Source organism: Triticum dicoccoides, chromosome 2B (assembly GCF_002162155.2).
Source record: "Triticum dicoccoides isolate Atlit2015 ecotype Zavitan chromosome 2B, WEW_v2.0, whole genome shotgun sequence".
NCBI classification, from domain to species: Eukaryota; Viridiplantae; Streptophyta; class Magnoliopsida; order Poales; family Poaceae; genus Triticum; species Triticum dicoccoides.
This window is the reverse complement of record NC_041383.1, coordinates 498762223-498787738: the sequence shown is the minus strand read 5'-3', so window position 1 is coordinate 498787738 and position 25516 is coordinate 498762223. Positions and strand designations below refer to the sequence as shown.

General features: G+C 43.3%; 2 protein-coding genes across 2 annotated transcripts; both read right to left on the bottom strand.

Moving 5' to 3' along the window:
- Positions 1-4559: 4559 nt before the first annotated feature.
- LOC119364463 (sugar transport protein MST1-like) lies at positions 4560-10860 on the bottom strand. Its single transcript, XM_037629940.1, has 4 exons — positions 10566-10860; positions 10165-10484; positions 5254-5886; positions 4560-5170 (listed from the first exon to the last, which is right to left on the bottom strand). Exons 1-4 carry the CDS (start codon positions 10699-10701, stop codon positions 4727-4729), a joined length of 1533 nt encoding a protein of 510 aa, XP_037485837.1. The 5' UTR covers positions 10702-10860; the 3' UTR covers positions 4560-4726.
- Positions 10861-15455: 4595 nt separating this feature from the next.
- Positions 15456-24706, bottom strand: LOC119364462 (synaptonemal complex protein ZEP1-like). The gene is made up of 20 exons (XM_037629939.1): positions 24456-24706; positions 24165-24360; positions 23998-24047; positions 22719-22926; positions 22520-22645; positions 22066-22164; positions 21289-21965; positions 20870-21118; positions 20647-20775; positions 20505-20573; positions 20296-20406; positions 19242-19349; positions 19055-19165; positions 18892-18978; positions 18505-18576; positions 18329-18421; positions 18111-18194; positions 17969-18031; positions 16748-16849; positions 15456-15841 (listed from the first exon to the last, which is right to left on the bottom strand). Exons 2-19 carry the CDS (start codon positions 24319-24321, stop codon positions 16751-16753), a joined length of 2592 nt encoding a protein of 863 aa, XP_037485836.1. The 5' UTR covers positions 24322-24360; positions 24456-24706; the 3' UTR covers positions 15456-15841; positions 16748-16750.
- Between the last annotated feature and the right edge of the window lie 810 nt (positions 24707-25516).

The window sequence follows — 25516 nt, the reverse complement described above, 5'->3', positions numbered from 1 at the left end:
ATTGAAGACCTGATCAACAGGATCGAAGACCAGGCCCCGGCGCCGCACATCACTTTCCCCTTAGTTGCTCGACACTACTAGGTTACTATCGAGTGCCGAGGGTGAGACCTCTACAGCACTTCTGATGTTAACCCGGTAGTGTAGCTATTCGGTCGTGGTCATCGAGGGTGATTCTGCCTTAACCTTTTCCGATACGACTCTGTCGTGCAACCCCTCAAGTGTGAACCTCGGGGGTGATTCCTCTTACGTTCACCTTGATGATTACATCGAGTGGAATTCATCGGGGGTGATTCCTCGGGTTTTCCCCTTGATGTTTAGACACACAGTTACTATGATTACCATGACTTTACACTGAACCATGTTACGAAAGACGGGTCGACCCTGAGGGGTACCCGCGCGAGCATAATTGCGAGTGATGTGGAGGCGGGTTGACCTGGAGGGTACCCAAGAGTTGAATACGAGGCGTGGTCGGGCATTCTTAGCCCTTGCCGCAAGTCCTCGAGACGGGGCAACGGGGTCACATCTTTCGTGAGTCTCTGCTTGTTACCGCGCGTTCCTAATCCACTACGATTTGGATATTTGATCCGAGGGGCCTCTGGCCTGATAGCACTAACCATCACGTGGGCATAGTATGGGCGTTCTGCGTCGTATACATCAGCCGAAGCTTAATAGACGTCAGCGACTGAGCGGCGCGCGCCGGGTTGGACTGGTAAGCTCCTTCCTTTTTTAAGGAGGTAGCTAGGTCTGCTCACCGGCCGCGTACGCAACGTGCAGGAGTTCCCGGGGAGATGGCCCATGACCCTGGGGGCATAGGTTTAGTCCTGCGTGCTGGCCTCTCTATTAAGCCTAGGTCGGGTTGCGGCGTATTGTTTGGCCGAGGCCGGGCATGACCCAGGAAAGTGTGTTCGGCCGGAGTTAATCAAGCGTGGTGGGTAAGTTGGTGCACCCCTGCAGGGAAGAACTAATCTATGCATAGCCTGTCCTACGGTAACGGACACTTGGAGTTGTATCCCGATCGATACAACTAGAACTGGATACTTGTGATGAGAATTGCATGGTGATGAGAATTGGATTGTGATGAGGTGATAACCGGATAGTATGGCTCTGGGATTGCTTTCTCACAGGGAGTCGAGAAAGGATCTCTGGCCGAGGTTGATAACACTACTACTACTTTACCTTATGCTACTCTACTCCCTCCTGTTTGCTGCAAGATGGTGGTTTCCAGAAGATGCTAGTCTTCAATAGGACTAGGCCTTCTCTCTATTCTGGCATTTCTGCAGCCCAGTCCACATATACAGCCTTCCTTTGATAATGTTGCATATGTAGTGTAGATCCTTGCTTGCGAGTACTTTGGATGAGTACTCACGGTTGCTTTGCTCCCCCTTTTCCCCCTTTGTTCATCTTTCCGTTTGATGCAACCAGATGTCGGAGCCCAGGATCCAGATGCCACCTTTGACGACGACTGCTACTACCATGAGGGTGCCTACTACTACGTGAAGACCGCCGACGACCAGGAGTAGTTAGGAGGCTCCCAGGCAGGAGGCCTTGCCTTTTTGATCGTTGCTGCTTTTGTGCTAGCCTTCTTAAGGCAAACTTGTCTAACTCGTGTCTGTACTCAGATATTGTTGCTTTCGCTGACTCTTGTGTATTCGAGCTTATGTATTCGAGCCCTCGAGGCCCCTGGCTTGTAATATAAAGCTTGTATTATTTTAATTTGTGTCTAGAGTTGTGTTGTGATATCTTCCCGTGAGTCCTTGATCTTGATCGTACACATTTGCGTGCATGATTAGTGTACGATTGAATCAAGGGCGTCACATGGAATCACGGCATCTTGCATTGTGCGAGGGCGTGAGGAGATTACGGTGGCCCTAGTGGCTTCTTGGGGAGCATTGTGCCTCCACACCACTCCAAACGGAGATTAGCATCCGCAAGGGTGTGAACTTCGGGACACATCGTCGTCTCCGCGTGCCTCGGTTATCTCTTACCCGAGCCCTTTACTTATGCACTTTACTTTGTGATAGCCATATTGTTCTTTGTCATATATCTTGCTATCACATAGTTGCTTATCTTGCTTAGCATAAGTTGTTGGTGCACATAGGCGAGCCTAGTTGTTTTAGGTTTTGTGCTTGACAAATTAACCCTTAGGTTTATTCCGCATTTGTTCAAGCCTAAACCGTAATTATTTTAAAGCGCCTATTCACCCCCCCCCCTCCCTCTAGGCGACATCCTCGATCTTTCAATATCTTCCTCTTGACGCAAGCCCATGGATACGTACCTAACCCCACATACAACTCTCACATAGACCATGGGTTAGTACATAAAGTGCAATGGACAATGCTTACCATACCATGGGATCACTTGATCCCTCTCGGTACATCTTCTACGCTTTGTGAGTTGATCAACTTGATTTACTCTTGACTTAGTCTTGATCAACCTTGAATCTTTGCAACTCTCTTCATTTGGATGATGTCTTGAAGGTAAATATGAATGATCACACAACCTTCTTCTTCAAGACATGCTTGCAATAAGCTCAACACTCGCATGACCAATCTTTGGATAATTCCTTAATAGCACCTTGGTCAACTCAAAAACTCCTTGAAACCAACACATGGATTTCAAGAAAAGCCTATGGACAAATCCTTCAAATATAACTCAAGACAACCATTAGTCCATAGAGATTGTCATCAATTACCAAAACCAAACATGGGGGCACCGCATGTTCTTTCAAACGTGATAACTATGGTCTGAGTAACATGATATCTATACCATGATAAGGCTGGTAACTACAGTATGAGAAGCTTAAAAGCATGGGAAAGTATGGTAATTTAACATAGAAATTACCGGCGAAATGTTTCAAAAACTTTTTTCCCTTGGATGAAAGACACCATGGTGTTTAAACGTAAAATATTAGTTATCAAGTCTGCGATGATACATCATCATGTTATTTACACAGAAATTATCGGGTGTATGTTTTTCAACAAAAAAGTTTCAGGTCAAAAGTTACAGTGGCGTTTGTATGGGAGTTATCAATTTTGTATGTTTCTATTACCATGTTATTTACATAGAAATTAGCGGGGCATCACCCCCCCCTCGCCACAGTCGCCATATTACCAGGATCGGGTACATAAGTTATCAAGTCTGCGATGTGTGAGTTATCATGTTACTTGCATAAGAGTTATCGTGGTATGGTTCAACAACTCCTCCCACCCCTACCCCCACCGACAAAGTTACCAGGACTGGGTACATAATTTATCATGTCTACGATGTGTGATTTATCATGTTATTTGCATGGAAGTTACCGTGGTATGTTTCAACGACTCCCCCCACCCCTACCCCCACCGACAAAGTTACCAGGACTAGGTACATAATTTATCATGTTTACGATGTATGAGTTATCATGTTATTTGCATAAAAGTTATCAGGACAGTGATGCGTAAACTATCATCATATTTACACAGAAGTTATCGAGAGTATATTTCATCAAAACCCCTCCCTCCGGCGGAGGGAAAAGCTATCATGTTTGCGGTGCGTAAATTATTGTGGGTATATTTCAGCACCCCTTCTCGCCAAAGTTACCAGGACCGGGGTGCATAAGTTATCGGGTCTCTGATGTCTGAGTTACCATGTTGTTCACATCAGAGTAACTGGGGATATTTCATCAACACCACTTCCCTCAAAGTTACCAGGATCGAGGTACATAAGTTTATCAGGTATGTGATGTGTGAGTTATCATGATATTCACACAAAAATGGCCGCGATATTTCATCAACGCCTCCCTCCCGATCGCCAAAGTAATCAGTACCGAGTACATAAGTTATCAGGTATGTGATGTGTGAGTTACCATGCTATACACACACAAAAATTACCAACGGTATATTTCATCAACCTCCCCCACCCAAATTACCATGGTATCATCAACTCAAGACGAGTTGGTAAAATAATCTACTTAAGTGCGGAAAAGATCGGATATTGCATTCACTTTTGTGTAAACATAGAAAAGGAGACAGGTTAAAAAGCCTATTTGCTTTCATTTTTACAAAAGAGGAATGTAGGTGAGGTGGTTGGCTAGTGGGTTACCTTGTAAAAGTTACAAGGATCAAATCCTGTTGGCACACTATTTTTTGACGAGAAAAATTCATGTTCCTCGTCACAATTCTTTGATTTTGGAGTTTGACTCTAGCTCCCAGCAAAAAAATTCTGGAATTAGCACAACTTTTATTTTGATGCTATGAGGTATAAAAGGTGTAGCTTGTTGCTCGAAGGGAGCGTGCGGAGTCTGTGCGTCCTGGGTTTGATTCCCGTCGGGTGCTTTATTTTTTTCCTCGAAAAATAAAGTAGCTAGCGATCTATCGGGAGGTCGAGCGAGTCGTGCGTGCCTATCGCTAATGACCAGTCGGCAGGTATTTAGCTTTGTCGTTATTTGTTTCTCTCCGTCGGATTCGATTTCCTAGTTCTCCTGGTCCTCCCATAATCTCCATTCCCCACATGGCTCAAGAGGAAAATAAATGGCTCAAGAAAATGCTCCGCTAAACAGTGCAGTGCCAGACCCAAAAAATCTGTGAGGTCAATTGACACAAACTCTTCAAATTTCATCAAAATTTGCTCAAATATATATAAAACTAAAGGCAGATTATTAAAAGTTGTGGAGTCAAGTGATGCGTATAGGAGTCAACGAGGAGTTCGTTTGGTTTACATAGAGAAGAGACTCGACGGGGGGCTCAGTTAACTAGGTGAGTGCGTCGGCGCTTTTTGCTTGCGGCTGCACGAACCGTTTCCAGTACCAGTGCTTGACCCAGACGGTGCCCATGGACTCGAGCGGCACGCCCTTGGTCTCCGGCAGGAACAGCGCGATGAAGACGGTCATGACGGCGACCCAGCCGGCGTAGTAGGCGAACGTGGCGTACTTGAAGCTGCAGAGCATCGGGAGGAACGACTGCGTCTGCACGAACGTCAGGCCGAGGCCGATAGACACGTTCATGGCCTGCCCCGCCGACCGGATGTCCACCGGGAATATCTCGCCCGGCACCACCCACCCCAGCGGCCCCCACGACCACCCGAACCCGGCGGCGTGCATGCACGTGAACACCAGGATCGCGACCCCGTACGGCCTCGCCATCGGCGCGTCGCCGCTCTTCCCCACCTGCGCGCCCATGATCCATGCCATCGCAACCTTCAATGCTCAAACGTGTGACGGTGTGAGAAAACCCGACCATTCAAGTATACATGCTGATGGAACTGGACGTGGATGTGTACCTGGGCAATGATCATCTGGATGCCGCCGACCATGAACATCACCTTGCGGCCGTACCGGTCGATGACGAGGGTGGAGAGCATGAGGGCCCCCAGGTTCACGCCGCCGAGAATGACGGCGCCCATCAGCGCGGCGTTGCTGCCGAACCCGGCGGTGCGGAACACCAGCGGCGCGAAGAAGGAGAGCACGATGACGCCGGTGAGCTGGAAGAACATGGGCACGGCCACGGCCAGCACCAGGTGAGGGCGGTACTCGCGCCTCGTCGCCATCCGGTGGAACGCGCCTTCCTCGCTCTCGCGCGCGACCTCCACGGCGCGCAGGATGTCCTGGAACTCCGCGTCCACGTCCGCGCCGGCCCCGCGCACCCGGACGAGCGCGGCGCGGGCCTCGTCGGCCTTGCCGCGCATGACGAGGCTGCTGGGGGTGTCCGTGAGGAAGAGGGCGCCCAGGAAGATGATCACAGCCGGCGCGCCGGCGAGGCCCAGGGAGAGGCGCCAGCCCCAGGAGATGCGCGCGGTGGCGTAGTTTGTGAGGTTGGCGATGAGGACGCCGAGGGCGAGGAAGATCTGGAAGCCGGCGGTAAGGGAGCCGCGCCACTGCGTCGGGGCCATCTCGGACAGGAATACAGGAGTCGCCTGTCATTAGATGAAATCATCGTCATTCGGCAATCGTATTTACACCAACGTTAATGCATACGAGCAAACATGGATTCGTTTTGCGATGCCATCCTTGATGATGTAGTAGACATCATTTACTTGTTCCAATTTGATTGCATATATGTGAGAACAACTCTTTTTGAAGATGTTCCAATTTGAGCACAACTCTAACAGAGTCCGTCATACGCACATGGAGCACTTTATATGCATTTGAAAGTTGCACACACAAGCGTAAACTTTATGATGATGGGAATATTTTTTGAGTACGTGCACAAAATTTGAAATTGGGAACATCTTTTTATTTGCTGCGTCCAAATTTTGTTTGGAAATTTTAGAAATTACCAAAAAAAATAGAATTTCACAAAATGTTCGCTTCTTTTTCACATAATGTTAAAAAAATCAAAAAATATTCATTAATTCAAAAACATGTTCTAAAATTCAAAAAAATGTTCAGGAATTCATTATTTCAGAAAATATTCAGGAGTTTGAAAAATGCTCACGGTTTCAAAATTGTGTTCACTATTTCAAACAATGTTCTCTTTTCAAAAAAAAATCATTCAGAAATTATTCCAAATTTTCAAAAAATGTTCCCATTTTCAAATTTTGTTCATGTAGTAAAAAAATGTTGACGTTTTCTAAAAAAAATAGAGGTTTCGAATTTGTTCTTGTTTTCGAAATTTTGTTCTTAAAATTCAAAAAATGTTCATGCTTTTCCAGAAATTTTGAAATTTATTCGAGTTGTTAAAAAAATAAGATTTTTTAGCATTAATCCCCTTTTAGAAATTTTGTTCAGAATTTTCAAGGCATGTCTGGAAATTTTCAGAAAGCGTTCGGATCTGTCATTTCTAGCAGTTCATAAACTTTGGCACTGCTCATTGTTCACAAAAAATCAGTACCTCGACTGGCTGGCAACACACCTTCGAACAGAAGATGTCTCGAGTTTGATTCATGTGAGGACGTTCGTTTTTGTGAATTTTTAAATCACACCTTTGCCAAATGCGTCAAGCAGGAGCTTTCGTTTTTCTCTCAGGGGTGCTGGGTTGGGTCAATTTTCCTCTTTGATTTTGTCTGAGTGGACAGTTTTTTTCCTGTTTTCCAAAGTATTATTTTTTCAATTCCCTTTTTATCCCTTCCTTTATGTTTCTATTTACTTTTTCCTTTCTCTATTTTATTTGTATCTTCTGTTTTTATTTATTTATCAATTTTTATATTTATTTTCTTACTTTTTTCGATGTATGATCTTTCTAGGAATTTGAAAAATGGTTTTATAACAAATACATGATATCTTTTATAAATATACTTTTATAAGTAAATATTTTTCGAACACATGTTTAATATTTTTAAAATATACCTTGTATATTTTAAAATTTACAACAAACAGTATTTCTAATAATATTGAACATTTGTCAGAAACACATTTAATATTTTCAAAATACAGGCCATATATTTTTAAATGCATTATAAATAGTTTTAATGAAAGCATTTTATAAATCTCTGAACATTTCTAAAAAAAACTAGATTATTGTTAGTGCACGTTAAACATTTTTCAAATACATGAACATATCTTATAAATATGTGAACATCTTTAAATATGTGTTGATAATTTTAAAAAATACAATACATATTTTTTAAATAAACATTAAATTTTAAATATTAAAAATCCAAATATAACTTTAATAATATTTCAAAAAATAGTGAGAAAAATAATTTGAAAAAAAAAAGAAAAAAGAAGGAAAGAAACTTGCATGGTGTGTAGCAATGGCATGTATGTGAGCGCATGAGCGACACGAGGCCTAGAATTATCCACACTACCTAGCGTAAACCTCTTCAAAGTAAAATATAGTATGTTTGGCTGGTTAGGAGGGCCGTGGTACCCTCACCCCATCAGAGGGCTGAGGGTGAATTTTTTTAGTGGGAGGCGACGTTTCCGTTGATACTGATGTGCCCATGATGACTTTGCCAACCTTAAAGCTCTGCCACTCCGACCCGATCTTCAATAGGCGATGTGTGAGTGTTTGTGTTCTAGTTTGAGTGTGCATGTGTGCTAAGTTGTAATCAATGTTTCTTAAAAAAATCTTCACCAAAGGAAAAATATCCACATAAAGTCGTATTTGTTTCATGGGTCTTACACGGCAACTTTAGGGATTGGTATAAATAAAAACTGATTTCAATTTAAAACACTCATGGCAACGACGAGCAATTTTCACAGTAGAATATCATATATCAGACAAAACACAGCTGTGACCTGTTATCCATGCTACCGAGTCAGCCAGATAGTAGTGTGGACTGGCTGTCTATTGCTACTGGGTAGTCCAGCCATGGTTCCACTTGCACTCAAAATCTTAAGCAGTGAGGTTGGTGGCTCCGGACTCCTGAGGATATCATCGCAATGTCACATGACATGTTAGCATTGACATGAGAACTGAACGCTAGCTGTCTAAGAACAAATATATCTGTCAAGTCCACAACCAGATACAGTTAGTCCAGTGAACAATGGCTGGCTTTATACGCTTCGTATGTCAGCGGAAGACTGAATCAATCAGTTGATAGCTGTAGCAGATTAGCAAATGATAAGGAGCTATGGTTCGTTTCATTCTACACGAACGACTCTCCCGAGTATTACTGGACAATGGTTTTAAACTCTGTTTTTGTCATTTCATTAACAAACCCTTCACTGGTAGAGCTCGATTAATTTCACATAAAAAATGTCATTTTTTTTCTAAAGCACCGAAGTATTTTTGTTCAGATATTTTTTTCTGCTGTCGAAACAGCAGGAAAACTTTGGGTAAAAATCCATTTTGGGGTGGCATGGTGGGAAAACATATTTTTGTGCACGCGCTTGCGAAGCTGTATTAGCAGAATATTATGGATGAAACTTGAAACTGCAATCACAATGACACTCCTATATTCGCAAAAAAAAAAACAATGATACTCGTATGACATAGGGCGTTGATTGTTGGTATAGAGAACTGAGCTCTAGTATTACTCACATTCGTAGATCCCAAAATAAAGTTAGTGATTGGTTGGCTTCCTTCGCTAGAGAGGAAGGTAGAACTATGACCTGGGTAGGATTTGGTCCTCCCAGAGCTGTGGAGCTTGCTGTATCAGAGTGTAACATTGCTGGGGTTTGAGTATTACAAGTTTCGGTTCACAAAAAAAAAAGAAAAAAAAAAGAGCTCAACCATCACCAAAAATAAAAACTGAGCTAATTTTCAGCTGCAGCAGGGCACTCTCGACGGTGCTTACATAACCTTATCTACCCCTAGAAAAAAACCTTATCTATTTTTGGCTTTTTGCCACAAAGGATAGGGATGGATAAGATGGTTCTATCTAATTTTGGAAGGGCCCTTCCTCACAAACAGTCTTTTCCTTTTTGAACTTCTCTTGCTCACAAATTCCACCGCTAAAACTCTAACGTACACCTACCGGCGAGTCGCACCGTTCGCGAGGCCCCGAGCCCATTCGTCCCGTGTGAGCGTGCGTTAACTAAGCCACATCAGGATACGATGCATGTTTGCATTGCCGGAAATAACATTTTCGTATTTGCTATTTCCAAGTATATACAGTGTATTTCCTCAAAAAAAGTATATACAGTGTATGCGGACATGGAGTTCCTAAGCTAAGCTCGAATGAACAGTAAATCGGAAAAAAATCTGAATTTTCAATGACAAGCATTGACAAAAGTTTTCAACGCTTGTAAAATTTCATCGTGAAATGACATTTGTAGAAGCCGTGGCCAAAAAGACAAAATCAATGCTCCAAAAATATCATTTCCAAAAGCATTTTGGAGTGATGATTTTTTTTTTTGCCACGGCTTCTACAAGTGTCGTTTCACGTTGAAATGCAAGCGTCAAAGACTTTTGTCACTTAAAAAATTCAGAATTTTTCTAATTTGTTTTTAATATATCTTTTGAGTTTACTGTTCATTCGGCCTCATTTGAGCTCGGGACAAGAAGAGTACTTTCGGTATTACTATTACCTCTGTTCCGCATTGAGGAAAATAACATTTCCATGAACAGAGGGTGTTGTACCTAAGAGTTACTCCATAATAATTCTTGACTGGTGATTATCATGAAGTACAAAAGTACGAGCAGCCGACTATTGACTGAGAAGTAACTAATGAGAATGTGCGTCTAGGATGGTGGTAAGGACCTCCTGGAGCGGGGCTATCATTCAAGGTTCGAATATTGGTTTTCATAAAAATAAAAATAAAAGAATGCAGTGTTCAATCCATGTAGTGTACTGTGCTGTGCTGACCTGGTTGGTGAAGCCGACGCCGAAGCCGAGCAGCATGCGCCCGATGATCAGCATGGCGATGTTCATAGCCGCGCCAGTGATGGCGCCGCCGGCGAAGAAGAGCGCCCCGCCCACGAGCATGACGCGCTGCCGCCCTATGGCCTTGGTGACGCGGCTAGCCACGAGCGACGCCAGCAGGCCGGCGATGTACAGCGACGACGTGAAGGCCGTGAGCGCCTGGCTGTCGTAGAGGCAGTAGTCGTTGTGCTTCGCCACCGCCATCTTCTCCAGGACGTGCGGGAAGAACCGCCGCAGGAACGGCTCCATTTGCGACACGCCGCCTGAAGTCAACGATCAAACCCCATCCGGCTGCCGTAGCTCAAGAAACATCGATCGAGGTCGAGGCCGGGGCCGAGGCTCACCTGATATGCCGATGTCATAGCCGAAGATGAGGCCACCGGAGGCGGCCACGAAGCAGGTCATGAGCACCGATAGCGTCAGGCGTCCGCCGTAGTCCGGGACGGGGCCATCGTTCACCACGAAGGCGCCACCGGCCATCTCTCTCTCAGCGCGCGCTTTCCTTTTAGGTCCTACCGATCCAACGACGACACAGCTCTCGTGAGATCGCCTGGATGTGTCAAGGGCGCAGAGCAGAGCAATATATGTAGACTTTGCGGATGCTGGTAGACAAACTCGAACGGCATCGTGCAGACAGGTAGCCAGCCAACAATGCCCGAAAGAAGAGGTTGGTCAGACAAAGTAAGCATGGCTGATTAGTAGGTGAACATGCTGAAGATGGCCCACTAATCAGCACGTTTCATTAGGCAAGACACATGTGTACATATGTGGAATGACGCAGTGCCAATTAATACCATCCATTATTCAAGCTGTCAAGAGGGGAAAAAAAGGTCCATCATCCAAGATAGAAGATCGCGATTTCATTAGCAAGTCAATGCAGAGAATATTAATCATTTGTGTTCAGCAAGTTGGAGCGAGAGCAAGAATAATGGCGCCTCTAACTCCTAATTAAATTCTAACTGAAGATACGAGCACATCATGTTTATATTCTATTTATCGCCACAGATACATCAAAGTTGTCTCTCAGCCAGACACCAGAACAGCTCATGTTCATGTTACGAACCAGATATGATCCTCTATTCGTTTTCCTATATTAAAATTTGGCGTAACTTCACACCATTTGACTTTTCCTTTTCGAGCACGGATGGGGGCGCAAAGTTTCTACGCTTTGGGTTGAGCTCTCCGAGATTAGAGCAACTCCAATAGCTCCCATAAACCTCAAATTACTGTCGGTTATGAAAACTTAAGCAAAAAATACTCTCCAACAGATTCTTTAAAGCCAACTTTTTTACGAGACCCCGTAAAAGCACCGACTCCTTCCCGCAAGTATACTATTCCCTCTGTTCCTAAATATAAGTCTTTTTAGAGATTTTAATATGGACTAGATACGAAGCAAAATAAGTGAATTTTTTTATTTTGCAAGAAAACTTCCGATCTATTCATCAACTGCCAAGGCAATATAAAGCATGCTAGAAGTAAAATTTACATTCAGGTTCGTAGACCACTTAGCGACGGCTACAAGCATAGGAGCGAATCAAAGGAGCGCCGCTGTCATCGCCCCTCCCTCGTCGGAATCGAGCAAACATTTTTATATTAGACAGTCGGGAAGTCGTCGTGTTAAGACCCCATAGGATCAGCGCACCAGAACAGCAACCGTCGCCGATAAAAAGAAGCATAGATCAGAAGGATCCAACTTGCAGACGCACCGACATAGACGAATGAAGATCGAATCCAATCGGATCCACCGAAGACAAAGACGACCAGATCCTACAAGATCCGTCGGAGACAAACCTCCACACGCCTTCCGGCGATGCTTGAAACATCACCGGGACGGGGGCTAGGGCGGGAGGACCTTATTCCATCTACAAGAAGTCGATGCCGCCTTGTCTTCTTGAGCATGGCACAAACCCTAACAAAACTAAAAAAACACCTAAAAACAAAGCCCTCCAGCTGGCAAGGGCCAGGATCCACTGCGCCTCCATGGTCCAAGGACCATAGAATACGAGGCGGACCGGCGGCGGCGCCGACGAGAGGCAAAGAAACCCTAGATAAGAGTTCATAGGAAGGCAGGACTGAAGGGGTGTCTTCGCTGCTCCGATCTTGACAAAAAATGAGTGAATCTACACTCTAAAATATATTTATATACATCCTTATATAGTTCTTGTTGAAATCTTTAAAAAGACTTATATTTAGGAACGAAGGGAGTAAAAGATTGTCCTTTCCGTAGATTTTTGACGGTTATAAAACCGCTTGGAACTTCACCGCTCTGTCCGCGCCATAGCCGCTGCCACCTTCACGCCGTTGGGCCACCTCCGCCACGATGGGCCACCACGTCGGGCTGTCATTGCATCGCTGCCCCGTGCCGCCGCTGCACCATCTGGCCTCAGGCCGTCGTCGCCACACCGGACCACCACTTCGCCGTTGTTGCACCACCGCCCTGCACCGCACCATCTAGTTGTCGGGCCGTCGTCGCCACACCAGACCACCACCTCATGGCCGTTGCACCGCCACCCCCACCACAACACTGCCGTCATCGTCATGTGTCAATGACATGCGGGCCTTGGGCCATTAGCTAGGTTTATTTAACTGAAAAAACATATTTCACGGAAAGAGGTTTACAGGAACTGAGAAAAGTTATTGTCTACAACTTCCTGTAAATTATACGATCATCATGTGTTATCACTATTGCGGGAAGGTTTTTACGTAAGCTATTTTTTCCATACGATCCAGATTGAATTGGATACCAACAGACGGACAAAAGAGCAAAAAAGAAAAGCGTCCTTGGCGCAAACATAAAGGGGGAAAACAAACACAACACAAAAACTAAGAGCATCTCCAGCTGCGCCCCCAACAGGCCCCCCAGGCCACTTTTTTGGCGCCGGCGCCAAAAAACGGACAAGTCGCGCCCCCAGGACGACGAAAAGCGCCGGTTCGGCCCTTTTTTTCGCTCGGCGGCCGCAGGCTGAACCCGGCGCGCTGGGGGTCGCTTGGTGGCTCCGGCGCAAAGGAAAAGCGTGGCTGGCCCACGCCGTCAGGTGAAAAGTCAAGATTTTCTTCCCTGACTCACCTCCCACCCCCCGCGCTCTCGGCCGCCACTTGTGAAGACCATCCGAGATGCCTCCCACCCCCCGACTCGCCTTCACAAATATCCGCTCTCGACTTTTTGATGGCATCTATCCGAGATGGTCGACATTTGTGAAGACCATCAAAAACCCTGTGCCTGGAGGCAAGAACGCCTGGTTTGTGAAGATTCAGGAGGCTTACAGGAAGGATGTCGAGCGAGCATTTGGTGTGCTCCAATCTCGATTTGCTGTTGTCCGGTATCCCGCTCAGACCTGGTCGAAATATCAAATGTGGGAGATCATGATCTGTTGTGTCATCTTGCACAACATGATCATTGAGAGCGAGCAGGAAGAGCCAGTGTTTGACACTGAACCATACCACAGGCAGGGTCCTCTTGCCCAAGTTGATCACCAGCTACCGGCAACCTGGACTGCCTACCTCAATATGCGTCAGAAGATCCGAGACCCACAGGTGCATCATCAACTACAGCAAGATCTGATAGAGCACCTATGAAGGCTCAAGGGCGACACCGGGCGCGACGTGTGATGAAATATGAGTTTTTATTTGTTGAACTATATAATTTGTATTGAACTATTTGTTGTTATACTATTATTTTGTTGAAATATTTGAATTTTATGTGATGAAATATGTGATAAAAAAATATTTACGTTGATAATTGAACGCCGAGCCACGGCGAACCACGCTGAATATGGGCCTATTTTCGTCCACATGGGCCTTTTTCGCCGAAATGAGGCTTAAAAAATGGACCAAAATCGGCGACTGGGGACGAGTTGGGGGCGACGACTGGGCGCTTAACTGCCCCAGCGCCGAACGAATCGCCGGCTCGCCCCCAGAGAGCGATTTTTATGCGTCCTGGGGGGCCAGCGAGTGGAGATGCTCTAAGCACCCCTCAGGTTCCAAAAGGACCTAACCGCCGCATGCACGGTTAGCAAGAGGATGCAGCTGAAAACGCCCACAACCCAACAGGGACAGCCATGGGGAGGAACCCCACGCATTACTGTTCAACGCCTTCATACATGGCGGCAAAAAGGCACACGTAGCCGTAGGTGCTCAAATTTACGCCATGCATTACTGTTCAAGCATTGTTCTCCTCTTCAGCATCCTCCGCCATTGCATCATCCACATTCCTAGCAGCATCCTGTTATCCTCCACCATCTTCCAGCCGGAGGGCATCCATACCTCGTGCCATGACAGACTCGGCAGGCGTCTCCAGAGCCATTCTTTGTAGCAGATTCGCCCCTTGTTTCAGCATCTCTCGGTGAGCATCATTTTGAAGACTTGCCCCATAACACAAAAAAGAGCAGGCGTAACAAACAAAGTCAGCAGGTGATTACTAGTTTGTTCTCCAAACATGCTCTGTTCCTGAGCTTCCAGATGGCCAACACAAAGCAGCAACACCCACAATTTGCACATTTCTACTGTGTGGGATAAAGCTAGGGACCCACCAGAAATACTGAGTAAAGCATGTGAGCCTAGAAACAACACCCAGACATTTGCACACAACACACCAAAAATATTTAGCTGCAGAGCAGCTAAAGAACAGGTGGTCGATGCTTCCGTTTTCATGACAGAATTCAGTTCCTTATCATATTGTCTTTTATGCCAAATTAACCACAGCCAGATTTTGATTTTCAAAGGGATCTTAGCTTTCCATACATGTTTCAAAGGTCTGTCAAGATGCATTTTATACAGGTGGCTGTAAACAGATCTGAGAGGGAGCTTATTTTTATTATTCCATGTCCAAACTATTACGGGAAGGTTTTTACACGAGCTATTGGAGTCGCTCCTATATCATCGACAGTTTCGCTTGACAAAAAATGGCAGTTCACCTGTCGTTTACTGAAAAAATAGACAAGCATACAGATGCAGTCGGGGCTCGAATACCTCCACACTCTAAGCTAGCCGTCCTGAACAAACCGCTTCCTCGCCATTGGAGGCTGGACCTCCACCAAAACAGCCCCAAGGCTCGAGCGGGGGGCAGTGCGACAAGGACGGTCACAAACACAATAGTGAGGAACGACAGGAAGGCTGAGATTCCATGCAGCAAGACAATCATGGGCTCACAGCTCATGACCAAATGGAAACACACAGGATTTAACATACTTCCCTATCGAGGCATCTACTGCATTTATACACACAAACAGGGTTCATGCGCATAATGATCGGTCAATTCCAAAGCGTCGCCTAATACGGCAGCAGCAGCACGGTATCTTTCAGCCTTTTACAAAGAGAAATCCAAAAACGTATCAGGACGTTGGCGGTAATTTTCTCTGTTGAAATTCTCTATTCCATAGTTGAAGAGGTCGGTTTTATTTACACAAGCACACCTGCGTGCAAGATAATCACTCGCAGTGTTCATCGTAGAAATGTTCCAGACACACCAACACAGCGTTGTTAACAGTCATACGAACACTGGAATGATTGGATATCATGACCAGGGCAGGCAAAACCATCGATTAGACCTGGCGGCAGCAGGGAATTATGCAATCAAGATTACGTTTCCATGCTTCTTAAGATCAGCATCAATAGACGTGAGCTGCAAAATTAGGTGTAATTCCAATTCAGGAGCAGTTAATTTATCTGGGACAGAATATAACATCAAACTTGAGATGCATATGAAACACCCAGCTCTTAGAAATGAAAATGGATCAAATAGTCAGCAAATTGATCATTCTTGTGCTGAAAAAGGTAACTATGGAAGGCAATTACCCCATCTAAAAATGTATCAAAATTTGAAGACACATGTGTTCTAAAGAAAACCCATAGGATACCCTCTATAGAGTACGCAGATTGGTTAACTACTGAACTACTCCCTCCGTCCCATAATATAAGAGCGTTTTTGACACTAGTGTAGTGTCAAAACGCTCTAATATTATGGGACAGAGGGAGTAAAATACTACTCCCATGTGACAAGTAATTCGGGACGGAGGGAGTATCACCTATCATTAGAAACAGAGTACCTCTACATAGATGGTCAAGTCCAGGTTGTCAAGGAAATGTTTGCAAACCAAGAAACTCTAATGCCATTCTGATCAGTCGTTGGCAGTTAGCAGTATGGAAAAGCTTGTAACCCCAAACTGCAAACTAACCATGCTGCCTTGGTGAAAATAAGTCGAGAGCGGTCGCTGTTAAGACAATATTTCTGGACTCGGCAAACTTGTCGAATCATATAACCATTTCCAGAGCATGATTACAGTTTATAGTTCAATATCTCTATTAGATTTAAACACTACTTGGCACATCCATCTGTCGTACAAGGATGGTGATTGTATTCTTATTAAACACAAGTTACAAAATTCTAAGCTTGATTGGACTTACACTATTGATCCAAGTGACAACTTGAATTTTTTAAAGATGCAAATGTTGGGTGTGAGATTGCTATAACACTGTTCTCCAAAAATGACGAACTGCAACAGTATTGCAGGATATTATTATGGTTTACCTTCTAACCAAATGCATAAGGGTCATCAGCATATGGATTCAAGGAGCCCTCAGAAAATAATTCACCGATATTGGCAGGATGGGGACGGGATCCTGCAACAACCTGCAGAATGCCAATTCATAGATGTCAAAAGTAATGCAGAACATATATCACGCAGAGAATCAGCATGCTCAGAATGCTTGTCCATAGACAGTTTCTGAACGATTTTTTTATTGCAATATCAATCACTGTAGAAAAGCAGAGCATGGCTAATGCTTCAAATTGTTTTCTTTCGTGCTTACTCAGAACATTGCTAGATATAGTGGGTACACCAATAGAAAAAAACGGTGATGTCATGAGAGAATAACAAGCAAACAAAGAGTGAACTGTGGAGCGTTGGAGACTAACTGGTAAAACAATCGAACAACATTTTCCTCTCATTTTGAATGATAGCACTGACTACAGTCTAAGGAAAAGTTGTAGCAAAACCTGGCTGCATTGCACCCCAGGCTTACAGTCTAAACTCTACATGGAGTGGTGTTCAATGTGCCATAGTAAATAAGATGCATGACTTTTTATGAGAAACACAATTAGTTACCATTCTTGAATAATCAAACAGAGCATGTCATTTAGCTAGGATCAGGGTTTCAAGAAAACTAACTAAGATTATGTTTGTAAGAGTGTCCATCTGAGCAAACATTAAACTGGAAAGTCTTTTAGTGCAAAAATATTGGTTAAACCTTTGAAAATCAATACTGGGAAGTTAAAGTACACAGTTATCCTATATAACTAAGTAGTTGATCTCCACTAACATATTTATCTCAACATGCAACTATGCCACCTCATCATGCAATCATGCATGGAAAAAGGCCCACCTCAATATGCATGCAAAAAAGCTCAAATGTTTTAATTACATTATTCTTATTGTACTCAGTAAGTATTATATAATTACATTTAATTTACTTTTTATATTGTTAATGCAAATATCCATGTTCATATAGTCAAATCTTACTGAAATACTCCCTCCGTTCCTAAATATAAGTCTTTGTAGAGATTTCACTACGAACCACATACGGATGTATATAGATGTATTTTAAGTATAGATTCATTCATTTTGCTCCGTATGTAGTCCATCTAGTGGAATCACTAGAAAGACTTATATTTAGGAACGGAGGGAGTATATTACAAGCAATTCCTGCAACAATGTGTGGGGTATCATCTAGTTTGTACTAATCATCATACCTTCCTTGTTTTTGTGACATCCTTGTCAGCAGTATTTTGCAATGACTTCTGAGTATTCGGTTCCTGGATGGTAAAAGACAGTATTAAAACGAATGAACAGGCAGGCAATCAAACCCAAAGAAAAAACAGGAAAAACTTGTACCCCAAACATGACAGTGCTCTTAGTTTTCCTGCGCTTTGTGATTTTTCCATTTGCTGTCTCCACTTCATATTCATGGTGTGTTACCTAATTAAAGGAATGCCAAAAATGTCAATAAAATACACAGCATGTAAAGATGCATTTTCAGACTAACTGAAAATGAAACCTGGTTCATACCCAAAAATGGATGAAAGAAAGAATCTATATGTAACAAGAATCACCTTTCTGTGATTAGTAACATCCTGACTTGCTTTCTCTACCTTCCTCATTACGTTAGAAATTGGCGAGTGTATAACTCCAGATATGTTTACATCCTGAAACACAACATAGAACATCAAGTTTGAAGTTTCTAAAATGCAGGGCAATCAAGTTTATCGTTAAAGAGAAGACATCTTACCTTCCGTTTGGTCTCAGGACCTGGACCTGGCAACTGAAGCTGACTTTCTTTTCTGACATATGGATCTCTCCTCTTTATCAATGGAAGAGAGAATTTGTAACTTAATTATTTCATAATGAAAGTTAATTATGACATGAACTAGAAAGGAAAACCAGCAAATGGCTAACATTATAAAAGGGCAGGATATGGACTGAGAAACCAAGTGATCCTGCCCCAAAATAACCAAATTATAATAAGCAATTTTTCAAGTGAGAACATACGCGGCTATTTTTTTCTTGAATTCTTAACATGCTTTGCCGCCAAGCAACAAATATTAAATAGATACCATATACACATTGCTTAGCAAAATAGTGGAATGCAGTTACCAGGCTTGACAAGAGCATATACCTTTTTAGAATTAACTTCCTGATCAACTTGCTGACTTTCGCCCATCACTTTCCACTGTAACTGTAATAATGCTCTTTGCTTCTCCTCCTGCACCAACCAAACACTGTTCAGTATAGTTTCGATTCACAGCCTTCAGAAGAAAAAAAGTGTCAAGAATTACCACCTTTGACTTCTGAAGCTCCAGTTCATCCTGAAGTTTCTGACAATCTTCTTCATGCCGAATGTTCACTGTTTTCATTTGAGCTTCATGCTCTTGTCTGAGCGACGACAGCCTCTACATTTTTGTACAGATTTAGTTAGTTAAAAAAAACCTGACGCATTCAAAACACCTGGTTCAACTTATGACTGACCTCCCTCAATTCACTCTCACCCTGAGAACGAATGCGCTGCAATTCTTCTTTGTGATAAGCCCGAAGAGTTGATTCCTTAAGCTCGTTATCCTGTTGAATTCTTGCCACCTGGATATCAGGAAACAACCTCCGTTGTCATTTCAGGAGAAAAACAGCTCTGCTGTACATCTTCACTATAGTATGCAGTATTCCCTAGTCCTGACAGGCTGACACCATGCAAACAGTCTTTTGGACAGGTGTATACTGGTGCTATAATGAAGGATTCTACTTGTAACAATATGATTATGAAAGTTCCAAGATTAACAGCAGCATTTTGAGCATAGCTCTATCTGTACCTATACTAAATAGCATCTCTGAACTGCTGTGGAACAAATGCAACGTCAAAGTTCTATTGCTAGACAACTATATAAAGTGGTTTCTGATACATTTTCCACTTCAAACATCAGGTATTTTGATTGCTTAAGATCTCATGATGTTTTAAACCAGTCTAAAGATCATTAGTAAGAAATATAAGAGCGTTTAGATCACTACTTTAGTGATCTAAATGCTCTTGTATTTCTTTACAGAGGGAGTAATGTACATTGGTGAAATATACAGCGTGATTTTCGAACTTTTCACCAGTATGTTACAGATAATTAAATAAAAGATCAAGTGGATGGAAATGTTACTCTAAAGCAGCTTGAAGATACTTTGAACTCATTTAGATGTCAGCGAGTACTTCCATATAACTTCCTATATACAGCTTACATGTCAAGTCTAATTAGAACAAGAATACAAGATACCAAGAAAACTCAGCAGTTTTTTAGGTATTAAAGCCTCTTCAACAGTGAGCAACGTGCAAGAACAAACTTCCTTAGAAGTCTGACATGCGGTTATTTATCCATGCTATCTGAAGGCTGAAGCTGAACTGTTCAGCTTACTTTGTTTACTATTCTAGTACTAACATATTCCATCAAAATCGGTACATGCATTGTCATTATAACTAGATTGTGAATATTTATTTGTTTCAAAATAAATGTAGCCTTTATTGAGAAAACAAACTAGCTCTACCTACCACTGCGGCATGTTCCTCCTTAAGACGCATCAAACACCTCTCAGATTCTCGCTTGTTCTCTAATATCTTTTCGTTGCATTTGTGCTCCATTTCCCTTATGAGTTTTTCTGCCTGAAATTCAGAACAGTAGGATAAACAGAGAGTAGCAATCATATTAAGATACCAAATATCTAGCATAAAGAACTTCTGAAAGGGAAAAGATGATTTACCTTCTCTTTTTCAGCACTAATGATTTCTACCTTTTCTAATTCATATTTCTTACGGATGACATTGATTGCCTGGAAAATCATTTGTAGACTGTCATTTATGATTCAGAAGAGAAGTGCTACACAATAAATAGAAATGTGATACCTGATCATTTCTGAGTGACAACTCTTTCAAATGTTTTGATAGCTCTATCTGTTTACCCTGAAGCATGAGATCGTACTGTTTTTTGGCCTCGGTAAGTTGACATTCTGTGGCAGCAAGTGATGCTTGGATCTGGGCAAGAGGTCGAAAAGGTTATATGTTGTCTACAGTTCTACACTCTACAGATCATTACATCATGAGATTGCAAGATACAATAAACACAAACCTGTAACTTTTGTTCCTCCAAACTCTTCTCCCTTTCTACAGAAGAAATATACAACTGTTCCTTCTCATCAAGAACACTGCGGAGCTCGCTGATCTGTTTTTCTTGTGTGTCAACCTGCTGGTCACGCTTAGCAATCTCGCTGTGCAGTGATTCTGTATCGTTAGATTTCTCATCCAAAACTGACTGCACTCTGCCTAGAAGCTCCTGATTATCTGATTCTAGCTTCAAAGTCTTCTGCAACAGCTCTTCCTGCAAAATTCCAATTTCATGAGTAAGGAAGAATACAAGTTAAATAGTACTCCCTCTGTAAAGAAATATAAGAGCGTTTAGATCACTAAAGTAGTGATCTAAACGCTCTTATATTTCTTTACAGAGGGAGTAGAAGTTATCTGTTTATTCCTAACCAGCTAGTTGCAAACCTTCTGATCTTCAGCAAGGCTAGAATCCTCCAGTAACTTTTGAACTCTCCCTTGTAGTTCCGAAGATAACTTTTCTAAGCACTTCACATTGGAGGCAGATATTTCTGCTTCAGACTCCAGTCTTCTGATTTTATCTTCAGCCACTTGGCATTCTTCTACATGCTGAACCATAACAGCTTCTTGAGTTTTTTGTAAGTCTGTGATTCTGGACTTCAGTTCCCCAATTTCACTGTTGAGACCACTGTTTTCTGATGTCAAATCTACAAACTGGTTTTGAAGATGTTCCAATTTGTCCTTAGCAGATCTTGTTATCAGCAGTTTCTCCTCTTGGACCATTCCATAGTACTTATCAAATGAAGAAAGCAATCTAGCGACATGACTTGACATTGATGCATGCCCTTTATCTAGCTCAGCTACTTTAGCCACAAAGCTGCTAAGCAATTCATTAGCATCCTTATTGTCCTTGTACAGTCTTTCGACTTCCAGACTGTATCTCTGGTTCCTAAGCTCCAAGTCATTTTTTTCTTTTTCAGCAGATGCAAGGTTTTCTTTCAGGCAAATGCAAACATCTTGTTTTAGCTTTAACTCTTGCTCCATGCACTGCAAGCGGGAGTCAGCACACAATAAGCGGGATTTATTTTCTTCAACTGAACCCTCCAACTGTTTGATGAGAGAATCTGCATTAGAAAGCGAAGACAGCTTAATGCTTGTTATCACTACCGCTCGCTAATATGACTTATCTCCTTGGTAAATTGGTACAGAAAAGCTAACACTTACCTTTTTCCTTTATGGTAGTATCATTTGCGTAAAGCTGTTCCTTGTAACTCTGATCCATTTCTTCTTTCTCTTGTTTGATCCGCAAAATCTCCTGTTTACCTGAGTAAATGGGACACTTGACAATGTTATCACATTATTATGTAAATATTCCTGCTGAACATTTCACTATTGAGGGGTCAGCAAAAAACAGACCTGATGTGTTTCAATTGGGAGCTTTGCTCCTTAGATCGAAAAAAAATGTAAATATATTTAGCAGACTGCTATTTATTCTATCTATAAGCATATCATATAAATAAGCACAGAATTGAAAATGACATCAGAGTTTAGATGCATAAACAACAGTATAGCAGACAAGGGTACCCTAGCCGATATGTAGTGTACAGTGGTGAGTTACCTAGTTGTCAACATTCTAAAAGATTAGCACTAACTGAGAAGTGAGAAGAGACAAACCAACCTGACATGATGCTTTGTTCTGCACATTCCAGCTTTGCCGAGGAATCATGCAGCAAGCAGTTCAATTCATCTAAAGCTTTAGAATTCTTCCCAAGCATCCCCTCGAAAAACTTCTTATCTTCCTCAGCTGCCATTGCATTGTTTTGCCAGTTAGATCTAAACAACAGGTGTGCATGAAAAAATGCCACAAAAAGCATTACCTCTTTCTGCCTGACTTGCTAACTGCTGCAGAGTCTCAGTTAACTGATCGCACAGCATCTTTGTTGAGGACACTTTTGAATCTAGCCCCTGCCAGAGCTTCGAATCCTCAGTCTGCTTTACCTTAAGCTTCATGTTTTCATTGACAGCTTGTTGAAGTTTTGCTTCTAACATATTTATCTGTTCTGTTGCTCTTCTCAGCTTGGTATGCTAAAGTTATATAACGCATGTGCATCAGTAATAGGATATTCTGTGAGAAACTAATATAATATGTTGCTGTGTAAAAATACTACAATATGATATAATTTTGTTTTGTACTTGAGCCAACATGCCATGACAACAGAGCACTGGAACATCTAAACCATGAAGGGTGACTGGTAAAGTGGTAATCAAAATCTCATACATATGACATTCTGAATTTAATAGAACTAGATGCAACAACCATGTAAGTCATTGTGACACGGTAGTGATTCTAAAGGACAAGCCTGTGTTTAAATAAGTTCAGGACTAGCCATCAGAAATAAGCCCATTGAAATAAGATAAATGAGAGATGAGAAATTGGAATTTCACCTAATCTGCCATACGTTTAGCAGAACCTAAAGACGGAAATATATCCTATACTTTCCAAGTGAGCAATATACAGAGCTCCTTCACAAAAATAGTTCAACACTTTAAAGGATGGATACTACCAGAGAAACAAACACCGAGTGTGCTTCATATAACATGCCATAGGTTTAGCACAGTTACATATATGTAACATATGGGGAAATAAAGAGAGTCTAAACACCACAGAAGGACGCATAAAATCATGAGATTCAGACTACATATAACACATGCAGCCCCAGAACGATAAAGTTTCACATTAGTACTGATGTGTTGCCGCCTTTTTTGGTCTAACATTTCACTGTCATGTCAACGTTGCATACATGATTAAACGATGGGTTAACAAGGATACTGCAGTTCATCTGTTTTGCACACAGAGTAATAAAAAAACATCACAGGATACAAGACAAAACGAGAAACAGAAAACTACCCTTGTGTTATGCGAGCAGAGAAATACAACTGGAACATAGCATAGAACTATGCAATTTTGGCATTGATGAACCAGAAGGCAGCTGGTCTTCTATCGGCACCACCCAAACAGATAACAATTTTATGCAGAAACCTAATTACCGGCTAAATTTCAGAAATAATTCACAGTTCATACAATTGAATGGTAGGAATTCGCTCAGTCAAGTGCCCGACAGATGACCAAAAACTGCACAATGTTCAGAAATATACCGCCATTTCTAGATCAGACTTCACTGAAGCCTGCTCCTTGACTAATTTCTCTGCAAATAGACAGAAAATAAGAGGAATAGGGAAATCAGTGCAACGCACGAAATAAACAGCCTCCTCAATCAAAGCAGAGAGAGAGAGAGAGAGAGAGAGAGAGCGCAAATCGATACCTGCTGTGATCTTAAGGTTGGCGAAGCTCCCGTATGTGCTACCTCCAGCATCCGACGAGGGCTTGGGGTTCGTGGCCTTCCCAGCCGTAGAGGTGGCACCAGCGAGAGATCGGAACCCATCGAGGCCCCTAAGCCCCGAGAGCCCCAGCTTCTGCATCCTGTCGCCGAACCCTAGGTTTCGCCGGGGGCGGGAGAACTGCGGCCAGAGCAGGAGAGGATCTAGATGGTTCACCCCAAATTTCTGGAGGTCGGTGGAATTTAACTAGTCGCGGGATGTCGAAATGCTCGTACCTCAGGAACCAACGGATAAAACCGCGGGTGGGGTTGAGACAGCGGGGGCGCGGTGAGGTGTAGGACGGGAACGGCGACGGCGGAGGCGACGCGCGTGAGAGGCGGAGGGGGTGGGGTGAGGCGGCGGCGGCGACGCTATGCTACGTCACGGCGACGGCGGCAGCACCGGGGCCGCGGAGGAGTGAGGGGGGAGGAAGGAAGGCACTGGACGAAATGGCGGAGAGGACGGTGGAGGGGATGGGTTTTGGCTCCGCACTACAGAGTTCGCGCCCTTCGCCGGCCGCGCGGCTCGGTTTTGGGCCTGTTGGTTCGTTTACTTCTTGTGGGCTTCTTTCGGAATGCGTTTCCGTGTCCCCTACTCCTTCGTGGGGTTACTATAAAAATAACTCCTTCGTGGAGGAAAGCACGGAAAAACTGTTGCAACGCCTATGTCGGTTACGTTCAGAATCCAGGGCGTAGTATATTTTTTTTTAGGCAACGATGTATCTAAGCCTGGGAATAGTTTGGACTCAAACCTAAGTTTTAGTTCGGTTTTCCTGGTGGGTTGTTTTGGGTTGGTTTAAATGGTCTCAGGCCCTAATATATATCTGGTCTGGTTTGGGCTCTATCATTTATTGGACTGGATTGGTTTGGTCTGGACGCAGACTAATAGATCTCAAATCAGCCACCTGTTTAGGGGTGTACGAGACCAGCGTCCCAAAACAAGCGTACGAGACCAGCACATCGTAAGCCATCTTCCACGCTCTAGCCGTTGGGGTGTTGCTGGGCTGCCTTTGCCGCCGCTGGAGATCCGACGGCCGTGTTTCCCTCCCTCTGCCTTAATCCGATCGTGTCGATCATGACGCCGGCATCATGACGTTGTTTCTCTCCATGAAGCGCACGACCGGCGACTAGCAGCGTGTCTCTCTCCATTAAGCGCACGGCCGGCCACGCAGATGATCAGTAGCTTCATGTTGCATACCAACACCAGCTTGTCCATGGTTGCAAACTATGGATTAAATCCAAAAGGATGAAACGGTCTGGATTGGTTTGGATGGAAACTACACCTAGTTTGGTTCAGT